Source organism: Geotrypetes seraphini, chromosome 14, assembly GCF_902459505.1.
Source record: "Geotrypetes seraphini chromosome 14, aGeoSer1.1, whole genome shotgun sequence".
Lineage (NCBI taxonomy): Eukaryota > Metazoa > Chordata > Amphibia > Gymnophiona > Dermophiidae > Geotrypetes > Geotrypetes seraphini.
In genome coordinates, this window is record NC_047097.1 from 75,803,145 (window position 1) to 75,827,652 (window position 24,508).

General features: G+C 43.5%; 1 protein-coding gene across 4 annotated transcripts in view; it reads right to left on the minus strand.

Moving 5' to 3' along the window:
- Positions 1 to 4,540: 4,540 nt before the first annotated feature.
- Positions 4,541 to 24,508, minus strand: part of CTDSPL2 (CTD small phosphatase like 2) — a 202,553-nt gene continuing 182,585 nt past the window's right edge. For all 4 annotated transcript variants that reach the window (XM_033920362.1, XM_033920361.1, XM_033920364.1 and 1 more), the window contains one exon: positions 4,541 to 6,789. In XM_033920362.1, the coding sequence (XP_033776253.1) occupies positions 6,724 to 6,789 (66 nt within the window). In that variant the 3' untranslated portion in view covers positions 4,541 to 6,723. The remainder of the gene's footprint in view (positions 6,790 to 24,508) is intronic.

The following is a 24,508-nucleotide window of genomic DNA, read 5'->3' on the forward strand; positions in this document are numbered from 1 at the left end:
CATTCGGGCCTTTCCTCCCCAGAAATGGGTTATATTGCCTTGACCCCACTACTGAAAAAATCTGACCTTGACCCTTCCATACCATCCGGCTATCGCCCAATTGCAAATATCCCTCTCCTAACCAAGATGCTAGAGTCCATCATTTCTACCCAACTCTCATCATACTTAGAGAGATTCTCTATTCTTCTACCCTATCAATATGGCTTTCGTCCCAACTTCAGCACCGAATCCCTACTGTCCTTCCTGATCTCAAAGGTTCAACAACTTCACTCTCGAAACAAGTTCGCAGTCCTCCTACAATTTGATCTTTCTGCTGCTTTCGACGTTGTCCACCATGATATTCTTGTTTTTCAACTCTCTGAGATAGGCATTAACTCCACAGTCCTAGACTGGTTCTCAAAATTCCTCCGCTCTCGTTCTTACACTGTCAACATGAATGGCACCTCATCCTCCCCCTGGAAACCGAATTGTGGAGTCCCGCAAGGCTCTCCCCTATCTCCTATCCTTTTCAACATCTATATGTCCTCCCTAAAACTCCTCCATCTATCCCCCTTTGAAACAATTTACACTTATGCTGACGACATCCTTGTCCTCCTCGAGACCGATTAGAACCTCACCAACCTGTCTAAGAACATATCCTCTTGTATAATGAACCTACAATCCTGTGCCCACATTGTGCAAATGAAACTGAACGAGTCCAAAACAAGACTCCTTTGGCTCGGCCCAAAACTAGACTAACTACCCACCTCCATCCCACTACCCTCTGGCTCCACTCTGCAGCTTGAGTTCTCGAGCAATGTCTTGGGCGTCATCATTGATTCCACATTGTCCTTCAATGACCACCTCCAATCCTTGGTAAAAAATGCTTTTTCAGCTTTCACATGCTGAGGAAAGTTAGAACCTGCTTCCATCAAAAACATTTTACCTTCCTTGTCCAATCCATCATCCTTTCCAGATTAGACTATTGCAACTCTATCTACTTAAGCCTAATTAAGAAAAACCTTCACAGACTTCAGCGGATTCAGAATGCCGCAGCCAAGCTCATCTTCGCGAAAAGTAAATTTGACCATGTCTCCCTGCTCCTGTCCAAGCTTCACTGGCTTCCGATAATCGCCAGGGTCTACTCTAAATGCGCCTGTTTAGCTTTCAAAATCCTACACAGTATCCTCCCTCCCTTTATCCCTCTTTCTTGGAATTCTTCAAACCCTAATACCACCAGACCCTCCCACAAATTAAAACTATCCTTCCCCTCGCTAAAAGGCATTTCCCATACAGGAAAGCTAGGGACCTCCCTCCCCTTCAAAATCACTGAGCTCTGGAACAACCTTATCTCCCCTCTTCGGAACTTGAGCTCTCTCCAAGTTTTCCGCAAACATCTGAAAACCTGGCTTTTCTCAAAAATGTAAGCCTCTCTCCAACTTTGGTATCCCAAGTCCTCAAAAAACTCTTCATATCTGGCATCCCAAGTCCTCTAAATATTCTTCATATTTTGACCTCTAACCCTTTGTTGTAGTTCCTTCCTATTTCATCTACTGTAAACTGCGCCGAGCTCTACGAACGTGGAGATGATGCGGTATACAAACCTAAGGATTAGATTAGATTCAGTTAGCTTGCCGTCGAGCCTCTGCAGAACCTACCAAATGGTCTCCAGAGTTACCACCGAAGGAGCCGAAGGCAGCGATACACTCGCTGCGAGTCCCAAAGCTATTTGCTAGTTTGTCTTCTCTACGGGTGCTCCTCCCTCCAGGCTCAGTTCCAGATCAGCGACTTCCACTCCTAGAGCCCATGCCAGGGCAACCCGTGCTGACATCGGACACAGCGGTGTGCTAGAGTGTGGAGGGGACAGCGATATTTAATGCCCCAAGAGGCTGGGTGCTCCATCGTCCAAACCTACAGCAGGGCCCTCTTCTCTGTGAGGCGGGGTTGCAAGCTGGCTCAGAAACCTCTCGAGGGTTTGTTGTTGCACCGGCGTGGAGGTTCTGAGCTGCGAGGGAGCCGACGTCAGAAGACCCTTTCTTTTTGTGTGCGGCATTGTGTAAGGAAGAAAACCACCGCAAAAAACAATCACGGTGTTAGAAAGAAGGCAAGAAATTAGCCGGCTCCACAAGAGAGGTAAGCGAGCCAGTCTAGCATGCAGCCATTTTGGATACAAACCGGACTCCTCACGTCGTTTGTTCCAATGTGGATCGCCACCGCCGTATCTACCCCTTCTGTGCTGTTGATGATCCTGTCGATGTGGCTCACTATATCTTCTACCTTTGCTCCTAGTAGGCAGACCAACAGCCAATCCTTTCTTCCTCCTACTATGTGTTTGTTGACTTGTTGGATGATGAAGTCCACCACGACGATTGCTGTCTTCTCTCGTCTCTCTAGCCACAGGTCCATGTCCTCGGTGTACATCCATATCTCTAACAGCCGGTCCATATCCTGGGTGCACTTCCATTTTTCCTCATCCCAGCGTTGGCTTGCATTGGACTTGTCTTCGTGTGGGTTCCCTCCGCTGTTTCCTGGTCTCGCTGCTGTGTCATCTATTTCTTCCTTATGGTTGTCCTCCAGGTGGTCCACACTCACTGTAGGTGAATCTTGGGAGTTCCACTGTTGTTGGTGATTTTCCACAGCCTCTCTGTATGCCTCCTTGATGAACTTCTCCAACTCCCTGACTTCTTCCTCAATGTTCCTCTCTGTCATGAAATTTTCTGCCTCTCTGACCTCCTCCTCAACTGCTCGAAGTGCTTCTAGTTTTAGTACTCTTCCCTCTGGTAGTCTGACTTGCTTATTCAGGCCCTCCAGTTCCTCGCATCGAGTGCATACATAAGACTGCCTCCCAGAGGGTAGTCATACATATGACAAACGGTGCAGAAAACAGGGTAGCGCAACATCCTGCTTCTGTCTGCTGCTTCCCTTTGTGTGAGGGCCGTTTAACTTCGAAGAAGCTGTTTTCCAAAATTTCTTTCTACTACTCTTCACTGATTTTTATAAGAAAAGTAAAGAAGAAGAAACTGAAATTCTTGAAAAAGTTTGTTAAAAAATTTAAACAGGAAGACAACTTGACGGAGAAACAAGAAATACGTCTTCACTCTGCGGAAAATGAAAAACTGACGACTTCATGAGCTGGCGTCAGGCGGGAAGGCACTCACACATGCGCGGTGCGGGCAGTATTAAAACTTTGAATTCTTAAAGTGCATGTGCACTTTTTTACTGTCCATAACAGGGTTCCATGGGTGACATCACCCATATGTGAGAATATGTTGCCTGCTTGTCCTAGGATGGCCATTTTTGCAACAAAAATGGGTTTTTTTTGGTTTAAGGTTTAATTTAGATGTCATATTGAAAATGCCCCTGTAAGCTTCCTTGTTTATGTTAGGCTATTCTTATTTAATCACAATACTACAAGTCAATTCTAATTTTCTAGGAGTATATGGCAATGAATACAGGAAACTCACCCGTGTTTCCTACTGCCTTTCTTAAGTCTTGGATGCTTCCTTTTTTCTGCTTTAAACATCATGTTGGACACCTTATTATTAGAAACAAGTATTTACGCAAAGGTTTGTTCTGTATATCTTTACAAAGCTGCAATACTTTTTTATTTTTTATGCATAAAGATTTCAATAATAATAATAATAATACTAACAGTTTATATACCGCAGTACCGTTAAGTTCTATGCGGTTTACAAAAGATTAATGAAGTACAAGTTGAGAGAAGTTAAGGGATTGGTCAACAAGAGGGGGATGGGACAAGAGAATGAATTTGGAATCAAAATTTCTGAGGTGGTTCTATATCTGAACTTAGACTGCTGAAATAAAGGGTAATTAGTGCATTTGATACACCACCTTTCTGTTGTACAACCAAAATGGTTTACATATATAAAAGAACTTTTAAAATCTCTAATCAAAGTAACCATGGGCCTTTTTTAATTAAAGCTTAGCATGCCCTAAATGCTGCACATCCAACTTTATATCTATAGACATAGTGCATGCTAATGTCCATTAGCACACGCTAAGCTTTAATAAAAGGACTTCAAATACAGCAAAAATGTGCAAAGCATACTAGTTAGACATTAGCCTCGAGCTCTTAAGTGACTTCAGCTGATCCAAGGAAAGTAGAAATTTTGGAAAAGTAATCCCATCGTAAGGGAACAAACACGGATGATCTGCTTTTCCTTCTGTTTGTTTGTTTTTTTTGTAACATTGCATTTGAAATCTTCATTTCCTTAAAGTGATATCAAACATTCTGACACTGTGGGTGAGACTTACACATTCATTTCACTTGAGTACATTATGAACATAACATCAACTGAAATATAAGTAGGCTGTATAAATAATATGAAAGAAACCCTATCCAGGTGCATGACTGCAATAGTATTGAACAGGGGAAAGCAGATTAAGGGTTTCTACAAGAAAATAGAAGCTTGCAATCTGCATTTTCTCCAATCATTTGCTGTAGAATGGAAAAAGGGGACTAACCTAAAACAAGTGGATATCTTACACGTCAGACTACTAATTACACTCACTCAAGGCAAGAACAAAAAATATAAAAATATCCATTTATTATCCTTATGTTTTATTTCCTAGGTTTAGCATTTAAAGTTTGTTTTCAAATAAAATGTATACAGCTACCTTGTAGCAATCAGCAGAAACTGGCAATCAGTAAAGACACTTGGCCAGCACCACAGTCTGCCATCTTACTAATGAACAAAGACAGCCCTGAATGGGCAACCTGCTTTCAAAGAAGGTTTCATCTTACCAAGGAAAGGCAAGGAGCAAACTTTTGCAGCAAAGCATATATAAAGATAATGCTATGTACAGTTTATTTCAATAGACAGATGTTGAACAGTGTAAAGATGCCCCGATGCCCTAGAGATAAATACATTTCAAAGATTCCCACTAAAATGAATCTGCTGGATTTGTATTACTGCAAGCAAAATAACTTTTCTCTTTTAATACAAAACTCCATATTTTGAATTGTAATTTTTTAAGAAAATTTGTCATGATATTTGTGTAAATGAATAAGCATTTTTCCCACAAAAACAAGCTTGGTGTACATGCTAGCCTTTTTTTTTAAACAGTTCAGCGACACAATGTGCTAACTATACACATAACAGATAATATCGTAAGAAAACACTCAATCTGATGAAGTTAAAATCTTCATTAATACACTGAAAAAGTTGACATAACTCATGCCTTTTTTTAAAATCAAAAATACAAAAATTAAATGTTTTCCTAAAAAGATTTCTCCTTATTTTAAGGACTCATTTGAAAATGAAGCTGCATGTAATTTGTACAATAAAGTTGTACAAGTAAACAGGTAATATACATAAAAAAATTAGCTGACATACATCTCATTTGTCCACCTTTAAGTTCCAATACTGTACTGTACTGTACTTTCTGAGCAAGCATACAAAATATCAAACGTCTCTTTAGAAAAAGTGCCATCCCTCAGCAAGATTAGCAGCTCAAGCCCGCAGCACCTTACTGCAGCTCAGAGGCAAACAGACTTAAAACGTTTATAAATGACACCCCCTCAGTCTTTCCTGTTTGATAGGGGAGGGGGTTTATACCCTTTTTATAAAAATATCTCCTCTACCATGAACTGCATTAGTATCCAGGCTTAAGACCAACGATAATTTTCCAGAGTCTAGGCAGAGCCACTGCGATAGCATTCTGATGGCATCACAGGGCACAGGAGTGTACTCCATTAAAAGATTATGTGGGGCTGCTGCTAGCTAAGGAGCTCAAATTAAATTAATAAGCCCATATGAAAGTAAGCCCGCTGTGCAGAATACTTCATTCTTAAGAGGAACCAAAGACAACTATGCTCTCAGATGTGCATTAATGGCACGGCCTGAGGTATCGGTGGTTCTACTTCTCCTCAAGAGTGCAGGTGCTACCAATGTCTTCCCATTCTCTTCCATTGCTGAATCTTAGGTTCTTCTATTTCTGTCACTTGATTTTTTTTTTTTTTAAGATTTATACTACAGCAGAATATTACAGATACAAAATATAGATGCAGGTCATTTCTAAATAGAACTTACATGGACTAAAACTAGAGAATATTCTTTAAACAAATATACAGTGTGCAGGCAGACGAAGCAGGAGAAAAACAGCCATTCAATTATATAATAATAATAATAAAAAAACTAATAAAATTTGGCTAGTTCCAGATAAAAAAAACCAAAACTATAAAGCATCTCAGCTAAAAGGAATGCGTATTGAATGCTAGTCTAATACCAGTCAAAAATGTAAAAAGGTTATTTTTAACCTGAACAGGAAAATAAAAGCTTTTACTGGCCATTTCTGTTGAAACTGATCTTCAAAAAGTGGCTACAAGCCCACTTTGGAGCACCGACCAGAGGAAAGGATATCCATGGCAGTCCTGAAATGTCGGAGAAGCCTGCACTCCATACAGGTCATCCTGTCTTGAATAAGCACAGATATGCAGCCCCTCTGGCACCATACTCTGTTGCGCTACAAGCAATTCTGCTCTGGCCTACTGTGTGGATCCAGTCTGAGAGAAGGAAAGTTCCTCTGCATTACCCTTTTATTATTACTGGGTATCAAAGATTTAAAAAAAAAAAAAAAAAAAAAAAAAAAAGGCAAAGACACGGATAAAAAATGCAAAAATTTCAACAGTAATGGCAATGCTTTGTATTTTGTTGTAGTCCAGAAAAAGGGACCTGCGTTGTCTTCCCCAACCCCTCAGTAATTTCACACAAGTCTTGCTGATTAATCTGGGGGTAGCAAGTCATGCAAGCGAAACCTGTCTCTGATATGTGGCCGCACATCCTCATTCTGTGGAGGAAAAAAAAAAAATCACAAGCATTAGTATGATACGCATCTGTTGATTCAGATAGCAACTTTCATAAGTGATAGTTTTCTTCTGTTTACTATAATGCATGATCTTTACATCTTCACCATCTGGCTCTTATGTGGGAACTGTTATATATATCATAAGAACAATATGTGGTTCTTTAATGGGTCATGATGTTGCATGTTAACAGGATTTTGAATATGCACGTGTAATGTTACTGTTTAGAAAAAGGAGCCAACTTTTGAAAATGATTGGGGTTGCTCAACTCATAACTCACAACAAATTTTCCCCTCACCCAGCAAAGAAAAAAAAAAAAAAAGGAATGGTAGTGATGACAAGCCTGTATCTAAAAGTCAAGAGCAGGGGTAGGGAATGTGGACAAATCAAAAGCTAGAGATCAGCCACTCTTTCCTCCTCCTCCCAGTGTGGCAGCATCATACTCTCTCTTCCCTCCCTACCTCCAAGCCATTCATAGCAATTTTCTCCAGTCAGTTCCTTTTTCCTCAGCCCATATACAAAATCTATTCTCCCTCCCCCCTCCATCCTTTTTATTTTTCTCTTCCTGCTTAGGCATAATTTGATGCTTTGTGTTTGGAGGCTTGGCCTGCTCTACTCCCTAAATCTTTTTAGCCTGTTCTGCTTCTCATTTTCCCAGCCTTCTATTTCCCTCTGCTCCCCAGCAAGGTCCAATGCATATTTCCCTAGCCAGTTGCCATTCCATGCAGGTTTGACTCACTCATCCCTCTATTGATTCCCACTCTCCTCTACAGGTGAGACTTCCTTTGGTATGCACATTTAACTCATCTTCAATTTGTGACTTCCCATTGACCACAGGTTTGGATCATTTTCTTGCTCTGCTCTCTCAGGCTCCAGGTATACTCCTGTTTTCAGAGACTGGTTCCTCATCACCTTTTGCACTGCAGCACTTACATAACATAACATAAAAATTTACTTCTATAGCACAGTCACCGTTAAGTTCTAAGTGGTTTACAAAAGAAAAATAATACAGAGGAATGAAAAGTTTTAATCACCTAAGTATCTAGAGAACAAGTATGTTTTTAATTGTTTCCTAAATCATTGATAAGAGCAAGATGTCGCGATTAGAGAAACTAAATCTGTATCCCAAGCTGCTGCCTAGTATGACAAAAGGCGATGATGGTATCTTTTAGATTTCACCCCTTGATCGATGGGAAGATAAATAATGCATGTGAACGTCTGAAATTTTTATTGTTAGTAAATGTGAAAGCGAGTCAAGATCTTATACCATATACAACCGAACTTAAATCAAACCTGAGCTTCCATCGGCAACCAGTGGAGCTCACGAAAAAAAGGGGTTACATGATCATACTTTTTCAAATTGAAAATAAGTTGAACTGCTGAGCAATACTTAATCTGCATAGGGATTTTTGTGTGCTAGCCAGATGGACAATATTACAATAGTCCAGTTGACTCAAGACTAAAGATTGAACCAGCAGTTTAAATGAAGAGGCATCGAAATTTGCTCTAATTGTCCACAGTTTCCATAATATGTAAAAGCTGTCAGAGGCAGGCCCTGAGGCTGCCTGATGGAACCGCGTCTAAACTAATGCTAGCAGCAGCTGTGTGGGGAAGTTAAAAGCACAGTGAGCTGCTGCTAGAGAGAGGAGAAGTACTGCTGGACAGGGAAGGAGGGAAAGAGAAGGGAGAAGAGGTACTGCTGGATTGGGGAGGAGGGAAAGAGAAGGGAGAAGAGGTGCTGCTGGACCTGGCAGAAGAGGAGGGAAAGGAAAGGTGCTGCACACTGAAGAGGAGGGTGGGATGGTGCATGAGGAGAGAACATATTAGTTGTTAATGGGGTTGGGGAGGAAAGGAAAGAAAATTGTTGCAAGAGGAGTGAGAATGATGAAAGAAGGAGAAATGGACATGGGGTGGAGGAGAGGAAGCAATGGTGCATGGTGAAAGAGCATGTTGGGTTAGGGGGTGGGAAGGAGGGATGTCACTTGAGGGAAGAGGCAAGGAGAGAGAGAGAGAAAGCATGCAGGAGGCAGAAAGTGTTGGACTCATGGAAAGGGCAAGATGGATGGGGAGAACAGAAAGGAGTGAAGGAGAAATATCATACTTGGGGAAAGGGGGAGAAGGCAGAGAGTGAAAAGTTGGACTCATGGAGAGAAGTTGGTTGGGGGAGGGAAGGAGGACCAGAGGAGAAGTATCATGCAGGAAGAAGAGAGAAAGAAATGTTGGACTGGTGGAAAGGAGGCAGAAATGTTGGACCATTGGGAGGAGAGAGATGCTGGACTACTAGGGGGGGGGGAAGGAGAGAGATGTCAGACCATGGAAACAGGGAGAGAGAGATAGGAAAGGAAGGTAAGACATGGAAAAGTAGATTTTGAGAAGAAAGCAGAAAAATTGAATGTTAAGTTTATGCCAAAGATGGATGCAACTATGTTTCCACTATGGCAGGGACAAAGTAACCAAGGAGTCAGAAAAGAACGTAGCTTGAAAAAAACAGACTGACTCTGTATATTAACACACCTCAAGAGCAGAAACTGCTATGCAAAAATTTTTGCTCAGAGAAATGTAACTCTAAAGAGGGAGAGGAAACCCCCTCTTGGACGAAAGAGTTTTATCTTCCAATCATTGCTTAATAGATGCAAAAGCAATTCCCACTCAAGGGTGCGAGTAGTAAAAAAAACTAAATAAATCTCTTAATATTGCTGTATGCTTTCAAAAAACTTTCAAACAACTTCAATTCTTGCATTCAGGTTGACACTGGACACTTTACAGTCATGAGGTTGAAAAATAAAGATACTTATCAGGTTGCACTGAGATGTTTCATTTCAAGAACGACACTTTTTTGGAATTGTCTTATGGTTGTTACCCTTTTCAGCTTTGATCAGACGGGGTCTCCTGAAGCAGATACTGAAACGGGGCCGCGTCGGGACCCTGATAAGTATCTTTATTTTTCAACCTCATGACTGTAAAGTGTCCAGTGTCAACCTGAATGCAAGAATTGAAGTTGTTTGAAAGTTTTTTGAAAGCATACAGCAATATTAAGAGATTTATTTAGTTTTTTTACTACTCGCACCCTTGAGTGGGAATTGCTTTTGCATCTATTAAGCAATGATTGGAAGATAAAACTCTTTCGTCCAAGAGGGGGTTTCCTCTCCCTCTTTAGAGTTACATTTCTCTGAGCAAAAATTTTTGCATAGCAGTTTCTGCTCTTGAGGTGTGTTAATATACAGAGTCAGTCTGTTTTTTTCAAAGATGGATGCAAGGCAGAAAGTGAAGAAGGAGAGAAAAACAGTCATTGGATAAGAAGGCAGTGGAAACATAATTAAAAGCACATAAAAATAAAGTCACCAGACAACAAAGGTAGGGAAAATGATTTTATACTTTTCCCTCCGTATCCGCGGTTTTCGTATCTGCAGATTTGCTTATTCATGATTTTTCGGCTGCTGACTCCACCCCCCAAAATTACATCATGATTAAAGTTCATACCCAGAAACAGCGCATCATTTCCTCCGCCAGCCGCTCTCGCCTCTCACAGCACAGAACTGAAGATAGCGCAGAAAACGCAAGTGCCAAGCGTTTTGAAAACAGACACGTTCTTCACATAGGCCCCTGCCCCTCTCATTGTGACATGGAGCGGAAACAGAGCCTGCACGAAGCCCAGCCAGCCCAACCAGCGAGATCGAGAGAGAGCTGCTCACATATCCGGTATTCGGCACACTACCAGGTACTTTCAGCTCTAGTTATTCGCAGTTTCAATTGCAAAAACGTTGGCTGTTACAAAAAACAGTGAATAACATATAAAAGTTATTTGCGGTTTTTTCATATTCACGGCCATGGTCCGCCCGCATCCCCCGCGAATACGGAGGGAGAAGTGTATTTTCAATATAGTGATTGAAATGTGTCAGTTTTGAGAATTTATATCTGCTGTGTATATTGTGTGTCAATGAAAAATGAATGGAAAAAATTGCATTACAATTAGTAAAGGGTGTGGGATCTGGGTCAGAACTTGGGTGGACCTAGGGCGGAGCTTGGGAGGTCTGTGGTTGGGGTACTCAGATATTTGTCAGACTTAGGGGGTACTTAGCTTGAAGGAGTTGAGAAACACTGCTGTAGGCAATCAGCTGGCACTAGCACCTCTTCCCTGCTGGCATCCCCTACTGGTGTCTCAGGGCCCGTTTGGAGGGCCTCTGCGCATGTGTGGATGTCGACGTGATGATGTCATCATGGCGACGTCCGCACACTTCTGGGTGCCTCGAGCTGTGGCCACTACCTTTAATAATAATAATAATAATAATAACAGTTTATATACCGCAGGACCATGAAGTTCTATGCGGTTTAGTGTGCCCCGGCTCGAGAAAGTTTGAGAAACATGGTCTTAGAGAGAAGAAGAGGTAATGGTTACTGCAGATGGGCAGACTGGATGGGCTATTTGGCCTTCTATGTTTGGAAGTACAGGGAACTTTAGAAAAAAAGTTGCTAAAAATCCAAGATGGCTGCTGCTAAGAAATTCACACCTAAAACAGCAATAAAACACACTTACAAAGTGAAGGAAAAAAAAATAGCGAAATTAGGATTTTTCAGGTGGGGGGACGACACACAGGAGATCATGTAGAAACACTCAGAAACTTGAAATTCAGACCTCCCTTGATTCACTTCCCAGGCTGTAATAGCCTTACTCACTGTGACCTGTCCTGAACATGTGCTGCAGCCTTCCTCAGCCCTTTACAGTAACTGGAAAGGAGAAGAATCAAAGCCTTAAGCTGGGAATGCCACTCCAGCACTGATATTCAGGCTGCCAGTCACACATGGAGCCTGACTACACCTCCACCCCCATGGACCAATGAGCGCGCTTACAGAAGGGGGAGGCGAATATCGCAGCCGGCACCGTGTGAGATACCACTGAGCCTCCTAAGGCTGCCTAACAGCCTCTGCTCAAACCCCTGCTAAGCAGTAGATGAGAAATAATCATGGGGATGGCCCCAAATCCAAAAAATACATGTGCAGGCTGGTTAGCAGGTACCAGCAGGGATCAGCCTGTCGGCTGCAGACTGCGGAGTCTGTTTCTTCTTTATGCAGGCAGAGCTAAACTCAACGTGGAAGCTGCGAAAACAAAAAACACTGAATAAAACACTCCTTCCGTCTTGTGTGCAGAAGGGGAAAACTGTAGGTGGCAGTAGAGCTCACAATGAAGTAGGAGAGAGACAGAAGAAAATCTGGAGTGGATTTCTTCTGCAGATAGCTCGCAGCCATGGGGAGATAACCTGCTTGTTTAGAATGACACACCTATTGCACTGGAAATTATATTTACAATGGACCACAAACTGTCTGATAAAAAATTCCTTTGCAAAAACCAATATTATAATCTGAATTTCTAAAACTATAAGCTACTACCTATGTATAATACTACTACAACTTATTTCTATAGTGCTGCCAGAGATGTGCAGGGTTGTACATTAAAACATGCAAGAGATATAAAACAAAATCAATTTCTTGACCACATAACCTTGCAATTCTATGCAGCTTTTTCCTCTTGGGATCATCGCTGGACACACTGTGCTGTAATCTCTCCTCTACATTCAAGATGCCATGTGCTCCCATTTGCAACTGAAGAACTTTTCTTCCAGCAAGGCCTGTATCACAAGAACAGCAAGGCAGAGGAAGGTTCCCTCCACTGGGTCCTTCTCTCTCTGCACGATGCTACTCCAGACACGAGAATCGAGTCTGACTCTGCCCATTACAGAGCTTCCTGCACCTCTTAAACCTTGTTTGAGGGCCACCCAAAAAATAGGACACATCCTGCTGGCGAACCATCTGGGCGGCCCTTTGAAACCAAACTATACAAAAAAAGACCCCCTACAACAAAATAATCCTCGCCCTACCACAAAAATCACCAGTGAAAACAGCTCGTTCCACCCAATCCTCACCTCCCAACTCCACAAAAAATGAAAACAATAAAACAGAAACAAATAGTCATCGCCCTACTACTCTTGATCATAACATTCTGGAAAGCAAAAGGAAACTATAACTCACCAATTCCAGTTATAGTAACAAGAAACAGAAACCACCACCCAGCAGATAGTAACCATATAAACGTGGTTGACTGCTCCACTTGCATGCACCACAGCATCCCCCAGACCTGGGGGAGAGGATCCACAAATGCCTCCCGAAACCATCCCAGGATCAAACCCATCCCCCAAGCAGACACACCCTCATCTACCCCAAAATATCACACAACACCAAAACTTAATTTACATCAATAAAATGTGCATACATGAACATCAGATCCCTAGGCCCAAAAACTGAGATCATAAAGGACTGAATAGAAACAGAAAAACTAGGATGCCTCTTCCTCAGACACTGACCCCAGAATAACGGAAGTTTTCCCACAAGGTTACAAAATACAAGTAGTTTGTAGAGACAAAAAACAAGGACGACTAGCCATCCTTGCAAAAAATACTCTAAATATAGGACAAAACCTCCACCCCACACATGAATCTACTCACCTGCCAATTATCGGGCCCCACACTCAAAGGAACCCTAACCTGCCTACTTTGCTACATAACACCAGGAAAATGGAACATAGCTAAATTAGAATTTGAAGAATTTATATTCAGAAACTCCCTCACATCAACATACAACCTAATCCTAGGCGTTCTTAACTTACACCTGGAAGACAAATCTTCCAACCAAACAGAAAACCTCCTCTCATTCCTCAAAACCCTATCCTACAGAATCCTAGACCCACAAACCATACACGAGAAGGGACACCAACTTGACATAGCAGCCTTCATAGCCCAACAACCCACCACACCAGAAATTCACACCAAAAATGGAACATGGTCACGCACCCTCTGGTCAGACCACTACATACACACCTTCAAAATCAACTGGACACAGGGCAAAACCAAACAAAATAACCAAAGCTTAACATACGAAGCATACAAAAAGATTGATCCACCTAAATTCTGGAACAAAGTAGACACCATGATACAAGATGGAAACCCCAATGACTTCATTAACCACTGGTGCACCCTAAGTACATCCATCCTCGAAGACATGACACAACCGCAGAAAAAGACCAGAATCTGTAGATGCTCAGATAAATGGTTTGACAATGAACTACTGCAACTCAAACGACAATGCAGACGTCTTGAATGAGAATGGAGAAAAAACAATCGAGAACACACAAAAATAACCTGGAGAACACTGAACAAATACAAACAAAAGCTAAAGAAAAAAGAAACAGTCAAAAATAAAGAAAAGGGCAAATATCTCAACCTGAGTAAAATGTTGAGTGACTAAAAGCAGTAAGCCAACTATTAATAAACTAGTTTTTTAGCCTGTTACATTAACGGGTGCTAGAATTACCTTCCCCCCCTGTCCAGCAGCACCCCTTACCTGATCCTTCTGTCTAGTAGTACTCCTTCTCCCTGCCGGGACAGATTCTAAAGAGGAGCTCCGCCCCCTTCCAGCAGTCTTGCTGAAGATTTTGATGTAGGCACGTGGTGGTCTGTTGGCGGGCCGGACTGCTGTGTTCTAGGCCGAGGAACCTTTCCTGCAGGGACAGCGGGCGCCTCATTTCTGGCCAGCAAGCTCATCATGCACATCTTCTTCTCCCAGACTGGCTGCGGGCTCAGCCATCTGCTCGCGCCGGCGCGAGCGCTTCTTCTACGCAGCGCGAGTGCCTCTTCCACCCAGCGTTCTGTTACCAGCTGGGGCTCAACATGCGCATGTCGTCTGCACCTCGATTTCCTCACGTGAAAGGGGGAGCCTGCGGGTTGAGTTCGCCGCCGAGAACTACCTAAGCACGAGGCGGCGGACGCGGTGAAAGGAGGCAACGCGGATCCCAAGGTGGATGCTGGTAGCCCCTCCTCACGCTGGCTGGATGACCTGCGCGCTTCCCCGTTGCAGGTGCTGTGTGTTCTGAGAAGTCCGTGAAGTGTAAGGGATCCGGAGCCGGCAAGCCCGCACATTTCCTTGGGGTCTGCGAGAGAGAGAGATGCGTTGTAAGCGCGCATGCGCACTCCTGACGACCACGGAACTACAGATCAGGGAACACACCGGTAAGCGTACGCATGCATGCTTAGCATTTTATTATAGTAGATAGTTACTCTATATACTTTGACAACAAAAAATGTTGACAGATCTTCTTTTGCTGTTATTGAAATTTATGCTCAGAGACATGAAGGCGAATGTATCGCCTCACCACCCAATCATCGCATTGTTCAATACAGTGTCAGAATGATGGCAATAGTCACTATTATTAGATTTATAATGACCAGACAGGCTATAAGCTTATCATCTTATGTAAATCGCTTAAAGTGGTAAAACTTAGCTTCGGAATTCACTGGTTCTGACGTGCCACATTTCGGTACTGCTTCAGGGAACCGATGTTACTCTGCTACACCCCTCAAACTTTGGGTAATGAAGTCTCATGTTACATCAAGAATCACATTATGACCATTAAGTTATACTTCCTCCTGAAGTGCCAATGACTAAAACACTTGGCACTTCAGGAGGAAGTATAACTTAATGGTCATAATGCGATGTTTGATGTAACATGAGACTTCATTACCCAAAGTTTGAGGGGTGTAGCAGAGTAACATCGGTTCCCTGAAGCAGTACCGAAACGTGGCACGTCGGAACCAGTGAATTCCGAAGCTAAGTTTTACCACTTTAAGTGATTTACATAAGACGATAAGCTTATAGCCTGTCTGGTCATTATAAATCTAATAGTGATTATTGCCATCATTCTGACACTGTTTTGAACAATGCGATGATTGGGTGGTGAGGCGGTACATTCGCCTTCATGTCTCTGAGCATAAGTTTCAATAACAGCAAAAGAAGATCTGTCAACATTTTTTGTTGTCAAAGTATATAGAGTGACTATTTATTAATAGTTGGCTTAAAGAAAAAAGAAAGGCATACTACACCAATCAGATAGGCATAGAAATTCAAGACACCAAAAAACTTTTCAAACTACTAAAGGAACTCAGACACCAAACCCTACCTGGCCACCAAAACCGCCCCGCCCCCCACAGCCAATCAATTGGCTGAATTCTTCAGAAACAAAATATCAACAGCTAGAAACACCTTCACCGGGACCCCAAACCACCTCGATGAAATCTCAATACCACCTAAAGAAAACGAGGCCTACGCAGCAGACAGAAACTGGTCAGATTTCCTAGGCACACAATGGCACAACCTAGACAAACTCTACAAAAAATACAATCATGCAGCCTGTGATCCCAACCACTGCCCCCATACCTGTTAAAAGCAGCCAGCACTAGATTCTGCACCCACCTCATGCGGTGGATTAATTACATGCTCACAGGTCAGTTTCCATAAGAAGTTGCCAAAATCATCATAACCCCTATTCTGAAAGACCCAAAGGGAGCAACAGATCAGCCATCCAATTACAGACCTATAGCCTCAATACCGCTATATGTCAAACTAATGGAAAGCCTTGCAGCAAAACTTCTCACTGAATACTTAGAAACCCACAACATTCTTCACCCCTCACAATAAGGCTTCAGAGGCAACTACAATACAGAAACACTATAAGTCTCTCTCCTAGACACAGCCAAACACCTAAGCAAAGGCAAAAAAATGCTACTCACACAACTCGATCTCACAGCGGCATTCGACCTAGTAGATCATGACATCCTACTACAAACACTGAAGGCAATAGGAATCACAGGCAAAGTCTACAATTGGTTTCAAGGATTCCTCTGCTCAAGAATAAACATAGTAAAAGCAAACAATGAACAATCAGAATCATGGAATAAACCTTGCAGAGTCCCCCAAGGCTCCTCACTATCACCAACACTCTTCAACCTTTACAAGCCACACTTGGCACATGCTTAGACAAACAAGGTATAACGTCATACAGCTACGCAGACGATATAACCATCCTCCTGCCTTTAGACCAAACCACCCCCAACACAACGAACAAACTACACATTGCACTAGAAACAGTGTCAAAATGGATGAGAGACCACAAATTAAAACTGAACCAAGACAAAGCCAAATTCTTACTTCTAGAAAGAAACAAAACCTCAACCATAACAAACCTAGAAATAAACTCCATCACATATCCATTACAACCCAAACTAAAACTGCTGGGAATAATGATAGACAAAGGCTGCACCTTGCAACTTCAAATCAGCAAAACGGTTCAGAAGGCATTCGCAACCATGCGCAACTTAAGACAAGTCCGAAAATATTTCAACAATGAACATTTCAAACTCAGCGCTAATCCTAGGACTCCTGGACTACTGTAACATACTTTACCTGTTATGCCCCGCCAACATGCTAAAACAATTACAAACAGTCCAAAATACAGCCCTAAGACTAATATAAGTCACTGAAAAAATACAACCACATTACCTCAGCTTTCCAAGACTCACATTGGCTCCCAGTACAAGCACGCATACAACACAAATTCTACTGCACCCTATACAAAGCCCTAAATGGAAATGGACCAAGCTATCTGAACAACCGCCTAATCTGGAAAAACACATCCAGACTCAAGCACACTTTACCCACCCCCCAATCAAAGGCATGCAAAGCAAAAAAAATATATGACGGTCTACCAAAGCAGCAAAAATAGACCACCACCTCTCACATCTGCTGACCATGACACCCAACTACAAAATATTCAGGAAAGAACTGAAAACCATACTATTCAAGAAATTTGTCAAATGATCTAACCAAACCATATTGACCATTCCCAGATCCCGATGCATACTATAGCTATCAACCTTGTAATCTCCCTGGAAATGCCCAGGCTAATTTCTTGTTGTAATCCGCCTAGAACTGAAAGGTATTGGTGGGATAAAAGACATCAATGTAATGTAAAGTTTACAATTGACTAATAAAATGTAATCATTAGGGAATGAAGATGAAATTAATTGCCTAAGAACCTAGAAAACAAATAGGTTTTCAAGTGTCTCCTAAATTCTAAACAGGAACATGAAATGGTAAGCAATTACTTAAAATCTTTGTCCCAAATGGCAGTCTGATATGAAAGCATATGTTCATGATATCTTTTAAACTTGCAACCCTTCACTGATGGATAAACGAGTTTTACAACAGTACTTTTGAGTGGAAACTGAAAATAAATCAATTAAGTACAGTGGAGCTTGACCCATCAGGACTCTATAATAAATACAACCCAACTTGAAGACAATACATGCCTCAACCGGTAGCCAATGCAATTCCCGAAACAAAGGGGTGACATGATCGAACTTGTTCAGTCTGAATATAAGTCTAGTTGCGGTATTCTGTATAATTCGCAGCTTGGAAATAGGTTTTTTGATACCTACCAAGTAGATAATATTACAATAGCCGAGATGACTTAATACCAGTGATTGGACTAATAGCTTAAATGCCGAGACAGTCCCTTCTCAGTAGAGCTTACAATCTAATCAATGGACAAACGGGACAAGTAGGTGGTTAGGGAATTTCTCAGGCAGGCATGTATGCTTTACCAGCGAGTGGGATCAGGAATTAAAAGCAATCTCGAAGTAGGCTTTTAGCCTGGATTTGAATACTACCAGGGATGAAGCTTGACGTAATAATTCGAGCAGTTTGTTCCAGGCATGTGGTGCAGCAAGAGAGAAGGAATGTAGAATGGAATTGGCAGTAGAGTAGAAGGGTACAGATAAGAAGGGCTTGCCCAATGAACAGAGTTTGCATGGAAGAGTGTAGGGGGGAATAAGAGAAGGAAAGATACTGAGGATCTGCAGAGTGATAAGGGTATGGGATAAGGGTTTTGGTAGTGTGCTGAGAGAGGAAGGGTAAGATTTTGGTGATATTATAGAGAAAGTAATGACAGGTTTTGGCAGTCTGTTGGATTTATGCAGTGAGAGAGTGAGGAGTCAAAGATGACTGCCAGGTTGCAAGCTGATGAGACAGGGAGGATGAGAGTGTTATCCACTGAGACAGAGAGTAGGGGGAGAGGAGATGTGGGTTTAGGCAGAAGGATAACATGGCCAAAACTAAGCTACTTAAGTTTTAAGTAGCGATGGGACAACCAGACAGAGATAATGGAAGATTAGGTTCTTATCTCGGTAGTCTTCTTTCTGTTATAAGACAGGATTCTGTACTAAAGTTGTTGTCCTTGTTTAGTTGCGAACTTTGCAGAAGGATGTCAATCATATATTTCAACTCCTCCCCTTCAGCAGTGGAGCATAGCTCCCTCTTCAATTAGTACCAAAACAATCAAACACCACTGAAACAGAAGAAATGAAGAGGGGCATAAGGAACATTCCCAGATACATGAACAAAGAATAATAATTAAAATGAACTCATAAACTGGGAGCATCCAGGAACCAATCTGCTGTGTGCAACAAGCCCTATCACATAAGAAACCTCAAGGTTCAAATAAAGCTCGCATTGCTCTAATTCCTGGGTTTTTTTTCATGCTCTTCTAAATGACAGGAGAAAAAGTCCCATGATGGACCCTAGCACTGTCTCAGAAAGTAAACAGGTGAACGGTAAGTCTGCACAGGGTGGGCCATACAGAATCCTATATCTTAAAACAGAAAGATTACCAAGGTGAGAACCTAATCTTCCATTCTGTTGCAAAGACATAGGATTCCTTACTGAAGCTGACATACCAAAACATTGGCAGACATCTAGGATCTAGGCAGGGACAGATGAACCTAGGACCCAAATGTGGCATCCTTTCGAGCCACCACATCAACTCTGTAGAATCTGAAATAGAGAGTAGACCAAGTAGTTGTTCTACAGATTTCATCATGTGGAACAGACCAGGACTCCGCCCAAGAGGCAGCTACACTTCTAGTTGAATGTGCTATGATAGAAATAAGTGACTGTTTGCCACAGGCAATATAGGAAGACGAAATTGCCAAGCACATCCATTTGTCAATCGAAGCCTTGGAAGCTGGTCTGCCTCGTCATGATAGGGTCAGCACAAAAAGACAGTCGGAGAGATGGGAATTATTGGTCCATTCCAGGTAGTGAAGTAGAACTCTTCGCATATCCAGACTCCGGAAACTCCTGTTCTGTTTAGTCAAACCCCAGGGTGAAAAGTGGGCAAAGAAATATCTTGATTGTCATGAAAGGCTGAAACCACCTAAGGTAGAAAGGAAGGTACTGTTCACAGTGAAACACCAGCCTCTATAAATTTGAGGAAAGGCTCTCCTTAGGAGAGAGCCTGTAATTCTTAGATCTGCCTTGCTGAGACTATGGCCACCAGTAATACCTTCTTGGCCGTAAGGTCCAACAGAGACTAGTCTTCCAGAGGCTCATACAGAGACAGAGAGACCCTTCAAAACAATATTAAGGTCCCATTACAGGAAAGGCTGGCACAACGGATGCAATCTGAGCGCCCCCTTCAAGATCCCTCCGAGTCTGAAACTCCACCTATACTCAGAGATGCAACCACTAAGCCTTTTTCTAGTCCGGCTTGCAGAAATGCCAGGATCACAGGAATTGGTGCCTGACAAGGCTCTACCTGTTCCTTGGCACATCATAGCTGGAAAGCCTTCCCAGTCTTAGTATAAACTGCAAATGTCAAAGGCTTCTTTGCTCTATGTAGAGTCGCAATGACTACCTTAGAGTAGCACTTATGAGTTAGGGCCAAGCGCTCAAGAGCCATGCCGTAAGACCAAAGCGCTCTGGATTCTCCATGAGAACTAGGCCTTCACTGTGGAGCTCTAGATGAACTTGCAGCTTGAGACACTTGCCTCTTTGCAGTCACATCAGATCTGCATACCAAGGCTGGCGAGGCCAGTCCGGAGCTACTAGTATTAACAGACCTTGGTGGCTCATGACTATGGATGACCCGGCCCACAGTGGGAACACAGAATACCCTTTCTGTGGGCAAGGGCTGAACCAGGGCGACCAGCACTGTGCTTCCTGGTTTGGCTCTTCGACTGTATAAGCGAGTCCCATTCGCATTCTTGGCTGAGGCTATGAAATCCATCTCTGGTCTTCCCTAGTGCTGCATAATGAGGTTGAACCACTTGCCTCCTGATGGCATCAGCTTGCCATGGAACGGGAGACCACAGCAGTGGGCCCCCCAGCTGCTCAGGCTGGCGTCGGTCATGAGTGTCACCCATGAAGCAATACTGAGAGATGCCCTTCGATAAGGAATCCCCCTGGAGCCACCAATGTAAGCTGCTCCTTGCCTCCCATGAACAAGGGAGCTGCATATGCAGAGAATGCTATTGCTGTTTCCACCTGGAGAGGAAGGAATCCTGGAGTGGTCGCATATGTATTCTTGCCCAGAGGATGACTTCCACAGTGGCTGCTATTGAGCCCAGTACCTGAAGATAGTGCCAGCTAATGGGCTTCAGCAATGCTAAGATCTCTGTGATGCGGATGGGCAGACTGGATGAGCTATTTTGCCTTTATCTGCCACTATGTTTCTGTGATTCTATCTGATTCCTGAGCTTCTGCTTGTGTGGCTCAGGAAGGAAGACACAGCCACTTGCTGTGTCGAAATGGACTCCCAGATATTTCAAGCACTGAATTAGCTTTAGTTGACTCTTCCTGAAGTTGAATATCCAACCGAATCCCTGGAGGAGATCCGCCGCCTGCTGCACTGCGTGCTTGCCTTCCTGTTTTGAAGGGGCTCTGATTAATCAATCATCCAGATATGAGTGAACCTGGATATCCATCCTGTAAAGGTGAGCTGCTACCACCACCATCACCTTGGCGAAGGTTTGCAGGGCTGTAGTCAATCTGAAAGGCAGCGCATCTCTGGAGAACATGGAATCTGGAGAACATGGAATCTGGAGAACATGGAATCTCTGGAGAACATTTATCTGTGATTCAGAAAAATGAGAATGTGAAGATATGCCTCCGTTAAATCCAATGAGGCTAGGAATTCCCCCTGGAGCCTCCTTCGTGTTGACTGATCAGACCGTCTCCATGTGGAAGTGTAGAACTCTCAGTGCTACATTTATGGACTTCAGATCCAGGATAAGTCTCTAGTCTTCTGTGACTTACTTGGGCACTATCTATAATACTAAAATGCTAAGCGCACATGCGCACTCTTACTGCTGTGTTCCCTGATCCCTGATCTGTAGGTCTGTGGTCGGCAGGAGTGCGCATGTTCGCTTACAACGGATCTCTCTCTCGCAGACCCCAAGGTGATGTGCGGGCTTGCCGGTCCAGATGCCTTAAATTGACAGACAAAGTTTATTTTATGCAGACGGGGATCGAAAGATGAGCCGCGACGACGACTTTGAACTAAAAAATAAACTTTGCAAAACAACTCAGGAAGCCATTCCAAAAGCGTCGCACCCTCCTCGACGCACCAGAACCCCCGTTGATCCTCCCATCACGGTCTGACCCTCCCATCCCTTCCCGCCGTCTGACCAGCTCACTTAGTCCCTTGCCGCCCTCCTTTCCCATGGTCCCGACAAACCTGCTGACTCCAAACCTGCCGACTCCAGCAGCGTCCGCAGCACTCTACACACGCTGCTTCGGGGTCTTCTACTGCCCTGATTTGCTCTGCCGCGTCTCTAATGATGTCATCAGGGACGTGCCAGAGTGCATCAGGGCAGTAGAAGGCCCCGAAGCAGCGTGTGTAGAGTGCTGTGGATGCTGCTGTAGTCCGCAGGTTTGTTGGGACTGCGGGAAAGGAAGGGGGGGGGGCGGCAAGGGACTAAGGGAGCCTGCCAGACTGCGGGAAGGGAAAGGGGGGTAGGGGAAGACTTTGCTGCTGCACAGGTAAGTGGTGTGGGCGGAAGGAAATGGAGGAATGATGCTGCGGCTGCTGTACAGGGAAGTGGGGGGGAGGGAAATGCTGTTGCTGCTGCACAGGGAAGTGGGGTAGGGGAGGGAAATGGAGGGGGAGGGAATGCAGCTGCTGTACATGGAAGGGGGGAGGGAAATTCTGTTGCTGCTGCACAGGGAAGTGGGGTGTGGGAGGGAAATGGAGGGGGAGGGAATGCTGCTGCTGTACAGGGAAGTGGGGGAAAGGGAAATGCTGTTGCTGCTGCACAGGGAAGTGGGGTGGAGAGGGAAATGGAGGAGGAGGGAATGCTGCTGCTGTACAGGGAAGTGGGGGAAAGGGAAATGCTGTTGCTGCTGCACAGGGAAGTGGGGTGGAGAGAGAAATGGAGGGGGAGGGAATGCTTCAGCAGCTGCTGTACAGGGAAGGGGGAGGAGGGAAATGCTGTTGCTGCTGCATAGAAAAATGGAGGGGGAGGGAATGCTGCTGCGCCTGTTGCACAGGGAAGTGTGGGGGGATCGAAATGCTGTTGCTGCACAGGGAAGTGGGGTGGGGGGAAATGCTGCACAGGGAAATGGAGGGGGGAGAGAAATGCTGCTGCATAGGGAGCAGGGAGAAAGACAGATAGAAAGAAAGACAGCAGGAGGGCGGGAGACAGAAAGAAAAGAAGAAAGACACAGGAGCAGGGAAAGACACAGAAAGACAGACAGACAAAGGGGGCCAGGGAGAGAGACAGAAATAAAGAAAGACAGACAGACATATATTCTAGCACCCGTTAATGTAACGGGCTTAAATACTAGTGAAGTATATAAAGTATCTACCGAAGCTCAATTCTTCTTCAGGAACTGGTTCTATGGCATGAATGTCCAAGAGTTGCTGTACCATGACTCGGACCCTGGCCTCTTATTCTGGCTATCTGGTGGGAAGTTGAGGAACAGATCTGGAGGAGGGCGAAAAACTCGATCTTGTAGCCTCTTGCATAATGGCCAGGACCCAATGGTCTGATTAAATTTGTTTCCATGCCATCCAGAAAGCTGACAGTCTCCTGCTAATGTGAGGCGGCATGGCAGTCAACCTGGCATTATTGTGGCTTCTTGGTGACTGTGCTGTCACGTGACCCTGATGGTTGTTGGTGACTGTAGTTGCCAAATCTCTGTCTGGACCCTTGGAAGGGTCTCTGAGAAGAGGAACCAGAGGAAAATAGGCAGGATCTCTGAGAGGAACGAAAAGTGCCTCTGCTGTTCCTAGTGGAACATAAAATTCTGCTATCTGGTAGAAATATGGGACAGCAATCTGTATCACTGGCCATGAAGTCGTCTAAGCCTTTGCCAAAAAGTATCTACCCTTAAAGAGTAATCTGCTTAGAGTAGTGCTGGAGGTTGAATAAATAATAAAATGAAGCAGAGCAGATCAGAACATACCTTCTTAGTTCGCTTGCAAAAGGAAAAGCTGAAAAGGGAGCTATTTTTCACTGCTGAAGGGGAGGAGTTGAAAGATATGAGTAACATCCTTCCGCAAAGTTCACGTCTAAAGAAGGACAACAGCTTCAGTACAGAAACCTATGTCTTTGCAACAGAAAGAATGATTAGCTAGCCTGGAAAAACAAACCAAATAGTTATCAGTTTCAGTATTAGAGAAAGAAACCAAGCCTTTTTTTCTTTTCACATAAACATGTAGCACCAGCATTTGCTGAGTGAATAAGGAAGAGAAAAATAAAATTTTGGCTGAGGCCAGAAGGAAAATAAGCACATTTACTGAATAAACTGACACAGTCTCTTGGAAATTCCTGTAACTAAGCCAATGGAAGGGAGAGAAGACCAGTTGTGAGATCTCAGTAACACTAAAACTCTAGCACATGTGCAATAGAGATGTTTAGTCTAGGAAAACTTTGTAAAGTTAATTATGCTCAGTGCATACAAGGTCACGACCCACTTGTGACTGGTGCAGTAAAGAAAGGACTTACAATAATTCAAAAGATTGGAGAGAGCGCAACTCCA